This window comes from Manis pentadactyla, chromosome X (genome assembly GCF_030020395.1).
Source record: "Manis pentadactyla isolate mManPen7 chromosome X, mManPen7.hap1, whole genome shotgun sequence".
NCBI lineage: Eukaryota > Metazoa > Chordata > Mammalia > Pholidota > Manidae > Manis > Manis pentadactyla.
Window position 1 is genome coordinate 17566619 of NC_080038.1, and position 16069 is coordinate 17582687.

General features: G+C 38.8%; 1 protein-coding gene across 1 annotated transcript in view; it reads left to right on the top strand.

Moving 5' to 3' along the window:
- The first annotated feature begins 9430 nt into the window (after nucleotides 1-9430).
- The window catches only part of DDX53 (DEAD-box helicase 53), a 29586-nt gene continuing 22947 nt past the window's right edge, over nucleotides 9431-16069 (top strand). Inside the window, 2 exon segments of the mRNA XM_057495991.1 lie at nucleotides 9431-9530; nucleotides 9949-10131. Coding sequence (XP_057351974.1) covers nucleotides 9431-9530; nucleotides 9949-10131 — 283 coding nt within the window.

A 16069-nucleotide genomic window follows, 5' to 3' on the forward strand; every position in this document is an offset into this window, starting at 1 on the left:
GAGAAATAAACAGCAATACAATCATTGTTAGAGACTTTAATACCCCACTCTCAACAATGAAGAGATCATCCAGACAGAGAACCAATAAGAAAGCAGTAGCTTTGAACAATACTATAGACCAAAACGACCTAAGAGACATATATAAAACATCCTATCCAACAGCAGGAGTAGATACATTCTTCTCCAGTGCACATGGAACATTTTCTAGGATAGATCATATGTCAGTCCACAAATGAAGTCACAACAAATTCAAGGAGATACAAAGTATATAAAGTATCTTTTCCAAACAAGATGGCATGAAACTAGAAATCATTAACAGGAAGAATACTGGAAAATTCAGATATGTGGAAAGTAAACAACTCAACCTGAAGAACCAATGGGACACAGAAAACATCAAAAGGGAAATAAAAAAAATATCTTGAGACAACAAAAATGGAAACACAACATACCAAAACTTATGGAATATAGCAAAAGCAACACAATTTATAGCTATAAATACTATATATATATATATATATACATAAGGAAAAAAAAGATCTCAAATAAAGACTCCAACATTATAGCTAACAGAACTAGGAAATGGGGGAAAAGATCTAAGCCCAAAGTTAGCAGAAGGAAGGAAATGATAAAAATTGGAACAGAGAAAATGAAATAAGAGAATAGGCAAATAATAGGAAGATTAACAAACTAAGAGGTGGTTCTTAGAAAAAAGAAACAAAATTGACAAACTTTTAGCTAGACTTTAGCTAACCAAGAAAAAAAGAGCAAGGACTCAAATGAACTTATAAACAAAAGAAGAGCTATTACAACTGATACCACAGAAATACAAATGATCATAAAAGGTTACTATGAATAATTTTACACCAACAAAACAACAACCTAGAAGAAATGTATAAATTCCTAGAAACATGCAACCTACCAAGATTGAATCATGAACAAACAGATAATCTGAACAAACCAATAATGAATTAGAAGATTGCATCAGTAATCAAAATCCTCCCAACAAAAAAAGAAAATCACAGAAACAAATAGTTTCACAGCCGAATTCTACTGTATTTATTTAAATTTCTTTATACGTTTATACAAATCTAATTATGTACTTAAAAAAGAATTAACACCAACTCTCAAACTCTTAAAAACTGAAGAGAAGAGAACATCTCTCAACTCATTTCACAAGGCCAGCACCACCCTAACACCAAAGCCACATAAGGACAGTACAAGAAATGAAAGCTGTGGGCCAATATCTCTGATAAATATAGATGAAAAAATTTTCAACAGAATATTAGTAAACCCAGTTCAACAGCAGATTAAAAGGATGATGTACCATGATCAAGGGAGATTCATCCCTGAGAAACAAAGATGGTTCAACATATGCAAATCAATAAATGTGATAATCACATTAATTGAATGAAAGATAAAAATCATATGATCATCCTAACAGATGTCAAAAAGGCAACTGACAAAATTCAACATCCATTCATGATAAAAACTCTCAACAAAACAGGTGTAGAAAATGTACTTCAATACAATAAAGGCAATATAGGCTGAAAACATTTACAATTAAGAACAAGAGAAGGGTACCCACTCTCATTAGTCCTAGAAGTACTAGCCAGAAAAATCAGGCAAGAAAAATAAATACAAAGTATCTGAACTGGAAAGGAGGAAGTAAAACTGCCTCTGTTTGCAGATGACATATTTTATATGTAGAAAATCTTAAGGACTTGACAAAAATTACAACCAATAAACCAATTCAGTAAAGTTGCAGGATACAAAATCAACATGGAAAAATCACTTGCATTTCTATATACTAACAACAAACTATCTGAAAGCCAAATAAAGAAAATAATACATTTACCACAGCATCAAAAACAATATTTAGGAATACTTTATAGAAGCAAAAGAACTGTATGCTGAAAATTGCAAGACATTGATGAAAGAAAAGGAAGAAGACACAGAGAAATATAAAGATATGCTATGTTCATGCATCAGGAGAATTAATATTGTTAATATGTCCATACTACCCAAAGCCATCTAAAGATTCAATGCAATCTTCATCAGGATTATAATAGCATTTTTTACAGAAATATTTTTAAAATCCAGTATTTAATAGACTACAAAAGACCTTAAATAGTGTAAGAAATCCTGAGAAAGAACAAAGCTGGAGAAATCACACTTCTTGATTTTAAGCTATGCTACAAAGCTATTGTAATCAAAACAGTATGGCACCAGCATAAAAACAGACACAAAGACCAATAGAACAGAAATGAAATCCCAGAAGTAAAGCCATGAATATATATGACCAAGTAATACTTGACAAGGAAGCCAAGAAAAGTTAATGGGAAAAGATATTCTCTTCAACAAATTGTGCTGTGAAAACTGGATATTCATATACAAAAAATGAAACTGAACCCCTGTCTTACAAAAACTTGCAAAAATTAACTCAAAATGAATGAAAGACTTAAATGTAAGACCTGAAAACATAAAACTCCATGACAAAAGCACAGGGAAAAAGCTCCCTGCTACTGATCTTGGTAATGATTTTTTGGAGAGGACATGAAAAGCATAAAGCATCAAAAGCAAAAATGAGAAGTGAGAATACATAAAACTAAGAAGTTTCTGCAGAGAAAAAGATACAATCAATAAAATGAAAAGGCAAAGCACAGAATGAGACAAAATATTTGCAAACCATCTATTTGATAAGGAACTAATATCTAAAATGTATTTGAAACTCATAAAACTCAATAGCAAAAAATAAACAATCTGATTTAAAAATGGACAAAGGACCCGAATAGACATTTTTCCCAAGAAGAGAAGCAAATGCCAACATATACATGAAAAAGAACTCAACTGGACTAATCAGGGAAATGCAAACCAAAACCACTATGAAATATCATTTCTGCTGTAAGAATGGCTGATATCAAAAAGATAAGAGATAACAAGTGCTGGTGAAGATTTGGACAAAAGGGAACCTTCCTATACTGCTGGTGGGAATGTAAATTGGTATAGCCACTATGTAAAACTATATGGAAGTTCGTCAAAAAATTAAAAATAGAACTACCATATGATTCAGCAATTTCACTTCTGGGGATACATACAAAGGAAATGAAATTACTATCTCAAAGGGATATTTACACCTTCATACCCATTGCAGCATTATTTATAATAACCAAAACATGCAAACAATCCAAATGTCTGTCCATGGATGAAAAGATTAAGAAAATATACACACTCACACAATAGACTATTATTACTTTTGCTGATGAGAATACGGTGGCAGGGAAATATTAAGTAATTGGCCAAAGTCACATGGTTATTAAATAAAAAAGAGGATATAATACCATTAGATTGGGCTCCAAAGTTTTGTTGGGTCCTGTTTATAGAGAGAGATGCTGAAGAGAAGGAATGCAATTACATGTCAAGACTGGTAATCTTAGTGATAATTTTCCTGGTTATTTTCTTTATTCTTCTGTGAATGTCTAAAATTTTTATTTGATGACTATTTACACTAAGAATAAAAATGATAAAAGAAAACTCAAGTGTTACCAGCAGGTACTATATCAACTCATCATGTTGCAGACTGAGATTTGACTTGTTTGTAGTTCTCCATTTATGCATGATTTATTCTGCATTATCTAAAAAAATGTTGGCTGTTCTATGGTTACCCACGGGAAAGGGGAAAATATATCTCTCATTTCATTGTTAAGTTATGCTCCTGATTTTCTCATCAGAATGCCTGACAGATAATAACTGGCAATTCACAGACACACGTATTTACTACACTAATACCCAGTGTCCTGAATGTAGGACATTTGTGGTGTAAGATGAATGACAAGTTAATGAGTTTTTCTCTGAGTAGTTGGCATCAGGTCCAATAAACATATTTTTTATTTGCACAATGAAGAACATATAGTAGGCATGCAGTGCCTGTGTGCTAAATAAAAGAAATAAAGCCCTCTAAATTTTAGCATGGGATTTCTGTCATGTTGTATAATTTTTAAATGGCAACAGAATTTCATTTCACAAACACTTTTGAGTATAGGCTCTGTGCCAGGGTTAGAGAACTAACAGTGAAATAAGGACAAGGTCTTTGTCCTCATGGGGCTTATCGGCAATTCAAGCCCTAGAGTAGGAGTCAGCAAGCTATGGCAGGCAGGCCAAATTCAGCACACTGTCTGTTTTTGTACATCCCATGAGCTAAGAATGGTTTTTACATGGCTAAGTCACTGAAAAAATAAAAATAAAAACATTTCATGAAACTTGAAAACTGTATGAACTTCAAATTATGTCCACAAATAAAGTTTTATTAGGGCACAGCCACACCCATTTGTTTACATATTGTCCATGCTGCTTTCCCTTTACAAAGACAAGAGTTGAGCAGCTGTGGCCCAGGCCATGTGGCCCACAAAGCTTCAAGTATTTGGACTTCTAATCAAAGTAATAAATGGAGTGCTAAATCCTGCTTCTCAGACTTTGCTATGCACACGAATCCCCTGGGGAACTTATTAAAATGCAGATTGGATGCAGCTCTGGCTAGAGCAAAGATTCTGCATTTCTAACCAGACACCAGGTAGGAATTTCTAGCTAGGTCTAGAGACTGGGTCCTTAAGTCTCTGCAAAGGACCAAAGGAGTCAAAGAGAAAAAGGCATCGCGGCAGAAAAATAAAAGTAGCTTCGGAACCTAGCATCACACAGTTGGTTATTTTCGGTCACAGAGTTATCACCTATCAAAGATCAATGAGAGAGATCCTGAAGTTCATTTCTTAATTGTCTTTGGTCATCATGCTCTTAGCAAAACTAAGATGAACCATTTTCCAAAGAGTAAAAGGCAAATGCAGCTTTGTTACTATTAGCTATTTGTGAAGTGAAAATTGGGAAAAACTAATATTTGTGCCTGAATTCTGTTCAGAGGACAGGAAAAAAAGACAAGCTCATAAAAACACTATTAATTTTTAAAAACTTCTTTGCATCTTTAATAAGAATGGAATATTAATCAAGTATCTAGTTTTATGTACTCTGCACATTAGTAGTGAAAAGATGATTAAAAGCTCTCAGAACATTCTGCCCAAAGGTTTTAATCTTGGTTATTTCCTGTAAATACTGTGATTAAAAAAATGAAAGCTATATTCTCAATATCAAGCACTGGCAAAGACATGGAGCAACTAGAACTCTCATGTATTGATGGTGGGAGTGTAAGTTGGCACAATTACTTTCAAAAACAGTATCTACCCAAAGCTTAATATGTGCATTCCTTATGACTCAATAATTCTGCTCCTAGTATATATACTCAACCGTATTGTATATTGTATATCAAGGGATTTCTACAAACATTTTTATTACAGTATTATTCTTAAGAAACTCAAAACTAAAACAAGACAAAGAACCCCTAAATGTTCATCAACAGTAGAATGGAAAAATATTGTGGTATATTCATGACAATGGAATACACAGAGCAATAAGTACAAAGAAAACAGAACTGCACTCAAAAATATGGATGAATCTTACAACCATAATACTGGGCAAAACTATCCAGACACAAAAGAGAACAAACTCTTTAAAGCTTGAAAATATAAAATCTATCTAGCTGTTAAAAGTCAGAGAGTGGTTACCTGGGTAGGGGGATTAGTGATGGGAAGTGGGCTCGTGATGGGGGCTTCTGGGGAAGGGATAATCTCTGTTTTGGGACTTGTCTAAGAAGTCCTTTTCTACTTTAGAAAAATGTAATCAATCCAATCAGCTTTACTGAGCTCATCTGCACAACCATAGAGCCCTCATGTAGACACCTCCTCCACAGTAATGTGAAGGGTACATCTAAGGACTGCCTGCCCCAAACCCATAGGCCACCTGATGAACTGAGGCGGCTTGGGTTTACAAAAGTCCTTCTTTTTAAACAATAACCTTAGAAGAAGTGGTCTTCCCACCCAGTTTTAATATTAGTTTAGAGAGGACCTAATGTTATTCCTCTCTGCTGGGTCTTTTCTGCCTGTTGTTATCACCAGAAGTTATTCCACTTTCCACAGGAGTTTAAGGACAGGACAGGACAAAACTGTCATTGTGAAAGCTGGATTGGCTCTCTCCGGTTTACACGTGTAACCTCAGCATCGAGCAAAGTGCCAGATACACAGAAATTGGCTGAAAAAATGATATTTTGTCATTAGAAAAATTAAGTTTTGAAAACTAGTAATTTAGGAAAGTGCTCAACATAAAATTATGTGAAACAAATCAGGGTACATATGTTATATGTACTATTTATTATGGCACCACTGTTATAAAACCCACAGAAGCATATGCAAATATCAAAGGGGAAAAAACAGGAAAAATAATTCACTAAAAAAATCATGAATTCGTGGTTTGTTTGCTTGCTCTCACATAGCCATACCAACCGAATTTTTAATAATTAAAATGTATTACTGTTAAAAATAGTTACAAAGTAATAAAAGTACAGAAGTTTTAAGGACTCATAGAAATACCAACAAGAGAAAAGAATAAAAGGTCAAATACTTCAAGGATCTGACACATGCACTGACTCAATGCTGACCTTTGAGCCACCATCCTGTGCCCCCTCTACTAACACTGACACACGCTCTCCTTCTTCTCCCCTATTTGGGCCAATAGCTTGAGGGCAGGTCCCCATCTGGACATCCCCCTCTCTTCTATTTCAGGAGAGCAAGCAGGTCACAGCTAGCATGCTTCTCCTCCCACGTTGGCAGCCATAGTTTGTTGCTCCAGTAGACCCCCAGGGCACTGTGCTACCCATTCATTTACAAATCTATAGAAATATTTCTTTTACCTCTTCACTTGAGATTTCTGAAGCTCAATTTACTACACGAGGAAAAGTAGTCAAGCCTCAGAACACCTCTAGTTTGGGGCTTCCCTGAACCTACATCATCAGCCTCCTTATCTCCCAGAGCTATAGGCTTCTGCTCAGATTTTCTCTGCCTCAAGTTTCTTCTCTTCTAGAAATAATTCTGAACCCTAGCACTCCTTGTCCCCATGTCCCACCCAGCTCTCAGAGTGGGTATGTTTATTAGGGAAAACGGGGGTTTGGCGCAAGCCTTCAAGAAGCAGAAAGATATGAAAAGGAAAGATAAGAGGCCACCAAAGACAGTACTTGCAGTTTTATAGTGCAAGCGTCCCTGCAGCTAGAGAACTCAGACTGTTAGAAGCCTCTGAGGTCACTGACACCCTTGTTTCACTCAAAAGGGTTAAATAGATTTTTTCACAAATAATCACAGAAATATCTATCCACTTTCTATGTCCTTGTACCTTCCATGACAACTGTGTTCCAAGACTTGAATTTTTACAGGCAGGTTCAATTCTAAAAAGGAAAATTGCTGGTTGCTAGGTATGTTACACTGTTGCCAACCTATCATTCCCTGAGTAATTTAAAATTTTTAAAAGGAAAGAAAGAGGGGAAAAAAACACAGTAGGTCACCTACTGTGACCATCATTTATTAAAAGACATTAACCTCAGAGAAAAGAGCATTCATCTAAATTGTAGAAATGTGGACTGGTATTGGGGACCCACTGGCCCTCTGTAACCTGCCCCAGTTTATTAGCCACTTGCTATGCATATGCATTCTACCTGAATATTAAGACCTAGGAATAATGGTTCTACCTCCATGGGCACATCTTAATATCCAGCAGGAAATTATACTGGCTGTTCATGTCTGTTTCTAGTCAGTGCCTTCGTCTGGGTTCCCCAGAAGCAGACCCTGAGCCAAGGGTTTATATAAATAGTTTATTCAGGAGGTGGTGAGTTCAGGAAGCCCTGGGAGGTGAGTGTGGAGATAAGGTGAGGAAGGGAAAGAAGCAACGATAGCATGCACTGTGGGCAACTGAGCCCAGGAAGGAACTGCTGGGAAATTCTAGGTGAGAGCTTAGACATGTATCAATCAACTCCCTATCCATTACTGGTGTGGGACTGCTCCCAGGAACATTAACTCCCTGGCATTATTGGTTTGCTCCTGTCACTGGAGAGGCCTGTTTCTGTAACCAGAGAAAAGCCTTCAAGCAAGGAGATACAACTGTTCTGGTGAGAGTCCTCTGGCATGTAGAGTGATGGGGGAAATAGGGCGTGGCACCAATAGCATCTGCCATGCCCGTTTTTAAGGGTCCTCAAGCATAGTGGTAATTAACTTCACATTGAGACCTCTTCTTTATTTAATGTTACAATTAAAGAAATGTGGAAGAAAATTTTTAGGTTTCAAAATAAGAGCATTTCCTATACTCCCTGGAGTTTCCCCAAAGCATTGTGGACACTTTGTGATCTCTCTTTTAGTAAGGGCACCCCACATCCAGGAGAAAACAAGAGTAAGAACTAAGAAGGCTTCGAGAGCACAGAAGGCAATGGAACTGACTAATGTCTGCCTTTGCCTCCTCAGGCAATTAGATAATGGGGAAAAAAACACTAAGTACATGAGGGACTTAGGGAGTATCAGAAAGAGTTTGTTTTAAAAAAATTTAAATTTATTTCACTTTCCTAATAAGCTAAAATCATTTGCCACTGAATAAATTGCAAAGGCTACTGGATTCTCTTCTCAGCAGTTTGCCAAGATATGATGTTTAAGGCTTTGTTATTTGAGTTTCAACTGTGGATCATATTTGTTTATGATGTAGCTTTATCCATGCTGTCTCTTCATATAACCACTTATTACTATACAGATAGCCATTTTAAAAATAAAGAACAAATTTACAATAGCCAAGAAATGGAAGCAACCTAAGTGTCCATCAGTAGATGAATGGATAAAGAAGAGGTGGTACATATACACAATGGAATATTATTCAGCCATAAGAAGAAAACAAATCCTACTATTTGCAACAACATGGATGGAGCTAGAGGGTATTATGCTCAGTGAAATAAGCCAGGTGGAGAAAGACAAGTGCCAAATGATTTCCCTCATTTGTGGAGTGTAACAAAGCAAAACTGAAGAAACAAAATAGCAGCAGACTCACAGAACCCAAGAAAGGACTAACAGTTACCAAAGGGAAAGGGACTGGGGAGGATGGGTGGGAAGGGAGGGATAAGGGGGGGGAAAGAAAGGGGGCATTACAATTAGCATGTATAGTGCATGGGGGGGGGCACAGGGAGGGCTGTGCAACACAGAGAAGAAAAGTAGTGATTCTACAGCATCTTACTACGCTGATGGACAGTGACTAATGGGGTGTTGGGGGGGGACTTGGTGAAGGGGGGGTCTAGTAAACATAATGTTCCTCATGTAATTGTAGATTAATGATACCAAAATAAAAAATAAAAATAAAAATAAATAAAGAACAAGAGGGTCAAGATTTGTTGGGCCAGATCCTGGGAGACGATTTAGTTTTTCCTTCACCCTCAAGATACTTGTTGAATCTATATGTCTGACACAGAATATTGGCTCAAGACTGAATGATCAGGAAGATGCTTTCCTATCCCCTAGGAGCTCACAGTATAATGGTCATAAAATCCAGATACAACATGGAAAATGAGGAATTAGAATTACCTATTGTTGCCAAATCAAACCAGGGGTCTGGGAACCAGTCCTCTAACTCAGGTATGGGGAAATGCTGACAAGTGTCAGTATCCAAGGAAAAAGCCTTGGTAAAGTTAGATAACAGCAGACACGGATGACAGTGTGGGAGTGAGCCTAAGACTTGGCCAGTAATTAGGCCCTTGTCTTCACCAGTCTTCATTGTTTTTCTCCTCCCACCAGGTTCCAAACAGACTCCAACTGTGGCAGGAACATCATTCCCACCATTTGGACCTGTTGTAGACTCCACAGCAGGCATGCATAAGTAAGTCCTGACTGCTCAGTATCTTGCCCTCACTCTTGCTATATTTTTGTTCACCTTGTAGGATTGAGTTTTTGCCACAGTACCATTTTGGTATTGAGCTGCTCTAAACCTTAGCCCACTTGACCTGAACTCTAATTCTTTTCCAAACATCTAAGTACATCTTTCTTCCCTCGACAGATCATTTTGCCATGTGTCTCCCTCTACGTGCCCCACAACCTCTGGCGAGGTTCCTGGATCCTATCCTGATTAATCACCCTGTCCCACACTTGGATGACTCTGAGTATCAAACATTACCCGTGTACTCTGTACCTGGGCTCTATCTCACAGACTGGACATACTGGGATATCTGCATAGGCAAGAGTAAGAATGATAGCAGCTGCCATTTATTTATAACCATTATGGTCCAAGTAACATATTTAGACACTATCTCAGTTAATCGTCACCCTATGAGGAAAGTACTCTCATTATCATCATTTTACTGAAGAGGAAATAAGACTTCAGGTGAAAGCTCATGAGGGGAATAACCAAGTTTGGGATCCAGTTCTGCTGAAGCCCCCCATCACACTGGAAGCTGCTAACCTACTATGCTGAGCCCTCTTTAGGCACTGGGGATAGACATGATGCTAACTCCCTTGAGGATATGCCCTTAAGGAACTGTCAGTTCCCCAGGCCCAGGCCCACGAGGCCCCTGCCCTCTCTTCCTTCTGCAAGTCATAAATACTACTAACGCCCCAAGAAGCCTCACATCAGAACTCCACTGACATATGACATTGGGGTTAATTTCTAGGTTATTTCTTCCCAACTACATAAGAAGTGGTCTATCTCAGGATATTAAAATATGAGAGCTTACTAGTATGTGAGAAATTAATGCAGTTGACTCCATAGGAAAGGTAAAGTGGGCAGCTGTGGCAGATGTGTCTCTATAAAGATAGAAATCTCTAGAAGAAAGAAAACACACTATCTCATGCAGTGGGCTGCAGGGCTGTCACTCATGTAGTTGAAGTGATAATAACCAGGGATGCGGAGTTTTCCTTTCCTGATAGTTCTTCTAATGTTAGTGATTTTAACCAAACATCCAGTATTGACACTAGACATGTTTTGAGTTTAGGCCACAATACATGTATGAGCAGCACAATGCATTGGCCAAGAAGTACAAAGCTCACAATTCATGTTGAAATTATTTGTGCCACTTCCTCCCCAGTCACCTTCTAGTTGAAGTGACAAAGATTAGATGGATCTCTAACGTTTTGGCAGCTGCTGGGAGACAAACACCATGTTAATATCTTGAAATTGTAGCTGCTGATCCACAGCACTCTAAACCCAAGGCAGGCCACTCTGGACCAGCTGGCTGCCTGGCTTTGAGGCCTCCTGGGAAAGACTTGGCAAGATTCGCTGCTCCCAGGATTTGCCCAATGCTATACAAGCTCCTCTATCCCAATCATCCCATCTTAGTTTCCTATCTTTGGTTTCACCAACAAATCAGATTTGACACCATTATCAGTAAACGGAATGATGTACAAATGGAAACTCCATCTGAAGGCTGCGTAAAGAGCTTGCGTCTTCCTAGGACCATGCTCTGAATCATCAGACAAGAATTTACTCTAGCCTTCCCTTCCATTGGTCTTTTGTCTTATTCTTAAATTGTAACCATTTTTTTCTATTTCAAAAATAGGTAGCATGCATTGACTAAAATCCTGATATTGATAATTTACTTAAAACTCTATAACCAGCTGTCAAAGAGATAATTTATATGATGACTATTGATTATTCAGTTTGTGGTGATATTCTACTGTATGCAATGATCCGTGCGATCATAGTCTGCTACTAGTTTCCTATTCGATGTGCCTTCCAGTCCTCTGCAGGCACTGCTAAGAAGATGACAACAACTCATCCATTCCTAGGACATTAGGGGAAAACAGCAATACACAAAGTAAACCATCATTGGGCTTGGGGGCTGAGGCTAGTAGGGAATGAACCAAGCATTTGAATCTGAAGGCAAGATGACTTCGTTTTGGGAGGCATACATCTCGTTTGTCACTGCCCTGTGCACACACACAGACATTCCAACAACACCACACCTGTGTGAGCACTCTAGGGTATAATCCTCCTTCCCTACAGGAAAGTGAAAAGAACAAAGCAATTTTCTCGGTCTTTGCCTAGCTGTACTGACAACACTTAGAGATACTACAGAGTAGATCCCAACCCTGTTTCTACAGAGGCTTCTACTTATAATTTAATAATATAAATGGGATCTTCTTGTTACTGTGCTTTCCTTTTCATTACTAATCATCCTGAGCACCAAATAAGTTAAAAGCATTAAAAGCAGTAACATCACCCTTCTTCTCCTGAAACTGTTAATGCCAAACAATGAGTACAATATATAACATTTTCATTTTTCAACGCCTTTTAAAATATGACTTCCTTACCACTTTCCCCTCATATATTATTGACACAAGACACATGTAAACAATTCACCCATTCCCATCCCCTTGAACACACAAAGCCAAACACACGCACCAGCTCACAAATACACATACCCTCATACCTCCCTCCTCCTTCCCCCCTACTCACATACTTGGAGGCAAGGACAGAAAGTGTCAGAGAAGCAGCAATTTATGACAGAATCTGGTCTAGGATTTGGTCCCCAGAAGTATCAGGAAGAAAATGGGACTTAACAGTAAGTAAAGGTTCCCTTAGGTTGGAGGAAATGTTACTGTAAAATTTAGAACAATATGTGTTTGTGTTTTAGCTTGACCTCCCCCAGAAAAAAGAATCTGAGATGGGAATTTGGGGGTGAGGGAGTTAGCCAGTGATGGAGGCTACAGGTAGTTCATTTGGGAGGGAAGCAGCAATGAGTAGGGGAGGGAAGGCAGCCAATAAAGACTACACCAAGGAGCACGTTTACCCTGTAATAAATTGGTGTTTGAGCCCTTTGGAAAAATCTAGGAGTTGGTGTGGAATGGACAACTCAGAATCACCATCCCCAACCCAGGAGTGAAGAGAGTAGGGTATTTATACACCAACTCCCTTCTGGTTGCTTGACAGCTAGGGGTGGGGACTTCCCATGACCTGCTCCATGTGGGCAAATAAGGCCAGAGAGAACCCTGGGGCCAGGGTTACTGGCAAGTTACAGGAAATGGTCAGGGACACAAATGACATCTGCAAGAAGAAAAAAATTTGCTTCTATGTGTATTTTAGTACATTCTAGCGTGTGTGCTTTGGTATGTAGCTATGTGAGGAAAAATGCTTCAGTAAATGTGGCACAAGACACTCTGCACCATAGAAAAAATAATAGGCCAACAGTGAAATGAAAAATCCTCTCCAAATGGCAAGGGAAAAACCTATTGAAGAAAAACTGACTAAACTGTACAGCATGTATACCAGGTGTTGGCTTAAAAATGCCACGGTGATAAATGTTTCTGCAGTAGACAGAAATAGCATTAGTTCATTCCAACCATGAAAATTATGAAGGAAAACACATGCCAGAGTCACCTCGAAGTGAGTTATTTGGATGTAAAGTATCTTACATGTTTCAAAATTAACCTACAAAAAAAGCAGAGTAAAGCAATATCAGAGCAATTGGCAATGCCTAACAGTTTTATGGAGAGAGATGAGCTTCCAGACAAATAGTATAAAAAGTTTGCACTAGATAATATTCAAATGGACAAGACAGTTCACTGGTGGCTCTAGAAATAAGCACATGGCTCAATAAAAGACAGACTGGCCGATTAGACAAGGAAGAACAAAGACAAGGTCGATTGCAATAACGGCCACAGATCTTCCCCCTCCTGTCACTGCACTTGCAGTCAACGCTTCTTTGTAACTCTACCCGTTAACAGATGGAACCTAGTTCTCCATCACTAGTTCTCAGAGTCTTGGCCAGTGGGATGGAAACTTAACACAAACAGAAGCTTTCAGGATGAAGAGCAACACCGAACCCAGTTCCTGTCCCACTTGTCCCCCGTCTCCAAACTGCCAACAAACTGCAAAACACGACAGACATTATGACCAAGGCCCAAGAGATATGCTGAACCTGACCAAGACCAGATGCACTGCATTGCTTGCCTGGTTTATCACACAGCAAAAGCTTACCATATCAACACCCTGACAGACTTTCAGGACCAACATGCATTTCATGCTTTACAAGTATTTCTTCATTGCTTACCATGGCCTGCCACTGTTCTGGGTTTAGGTAATATGGAAATGATAGAAGAGTCAAAGTATCTACTTTCATGGAGCTTATATTCCGATGTGAAGAAATACCGAGGCAAAGAATAAGCATAGAAAATGCCTGACAGTGGTAAGTGCTGAGAAGGAAAGTAAAGGGGGGTGAGGGAGTTGGCAAGTGATAGAAGTTGCGAACACCACTGTAGATAAGAGTTGGAAACATCTTTCTATGGACCTGACCTTTCCTCTGGCTTCCAGCTATTTCCCACCTCTTTCCTCAGCTCACTTCACTCCAGTTACACTGGCCTTCTCTTGTAACCAGCCAGGTACACTGTTGCTTCAGGGCCTTTGCACTCACTATTGCCTCCACTTCATTTGTGAAGGTAGCTTCAAGAAGAGCCTCCTAAATAGAGGGAGCAATGAGTAGTGTGAGATGGGGAAACTGGGAAGGAGTGATGCTAAAAACGGCTTCCAGGTTCTCTTCTCCAGAGTCTGAGCTAAAATGACCTGGCAAATGGGGGATGATCCCACAGAGAGCCTTAACTCTGAAGGGAAGATGGAGTAGCATCCAGCTAGCCACATGGGAAATAAAGATGCCATCATATGACTGCATTTCCTAATGTGAATATATGGGATGCTTTCAGTATGCCTGTCTTCTTAAAATAAGGGAATCTTAAGCTAGGAATGTGTTCTCTTGATCAAAAGAATTTGATATGCAATACATATTACAGATTTAGGCTCTATTTAAACACTTAGTTGCCATGATTTTCCCTTCACAAGGCTACAAAGGCCATTGTTTACAATCTTCAGTTGTTCTAGACTTTGGGAAGGGGGATAAAAGGCTGTACTATATATGGTTGGCCCCAGGAGGTAGTGTTAATATTCCTTTTTTCCAAGTGAGAAAACCCAGGCTCAGGAAGTTTACACAGCAAATTATCTATGTCAGATTCCAAGTCAGGTTCATCTCCAACTAGACTATGAGCATTATATTCACTTCTCTAGACACCCCATCAGTCCTTCTTTGGTTGAACAATTCAAAATAAGCCCACTTTCTCTTCTTTTACATTTGAGGAGACCTCTAGTGTCTCACCTACATTTCTTTTATAGGTTGAATGTCTCCAATTCCTTTAAACATTTCCTCAGGTGACAGGTGTCCTTATTATTTAATCTCACTTGGTGATGCTTTTCTTACAGTAAGGAACCTGGTCTTACTCACACATACATCTTGAATGATAATGGGTACAAAACCTCACTTGATCTGGACACTAGTGTTCCATTTTTAGAATCTTAAATGGGGATGATTTCCTCTCCCCTATCACATGGACACATTTTAAGTTTATAGTAAAATAAAAGCCCCAGGTCTTTCCTGAACTAAGTTCCCCAATCTCCCTTTCAGTCTCATGCAGTGTATGTGTTTTAAATTGAAATGTGGCTTTTGTTTGGATTCCCCTAGAAGCAGATGCTATGACAAAGATACAAGCATGAGTGGTGTTGTAGGAGGTGATCCCAGGGAACCTTGGTAACGGAATGAAAAAAGGGAAGGGAAAATACATGATAAAGCATTATCAATCATGTCTTCTCTGTGGGCACCCAAAAAAATCCCTCCAGGGTACTCCAGAAGCCTGTGCAGAACACACCTGAGAGGTATGCCAGCTGAGCAGTGGATTATGTGCCCAACAACCCTGAATGTGAGACACATACCGTTACGCTTCCGCGCCTGCGCCTGACAAGAAGGTCCATGAAGGCATGCGAAAAGCACTGGATTATTCCACCCAGACCATGTCAGCTGCATGTGCTCAAATGTTATCGAGTAAATTCAAGTTAGCTACTCATTAAAAATGTCCCCAAACAGCCCCACTTCATGGACAGTTATAGTACCTGAAATAACAAAACTCTTTTTAAAAATGCCTTTTTCTCCAAAATAATTTATTGCTCAGAATTATGCACGCTACTACTCCTCCTCCTTCCAATAAGTCGGAATTAGTACAACTTTGCCATAACTTACCATCTGATCCCCTTTACCAGGAAAATGTCCCTGAGTTCAAGAAAACACTGCCTTTGGGGCCTGCTTCTTTCTGGCATGAAGATTTCAGTTGGGATCCAAAAGACAAAAAATAACAAGTGTTGGCGA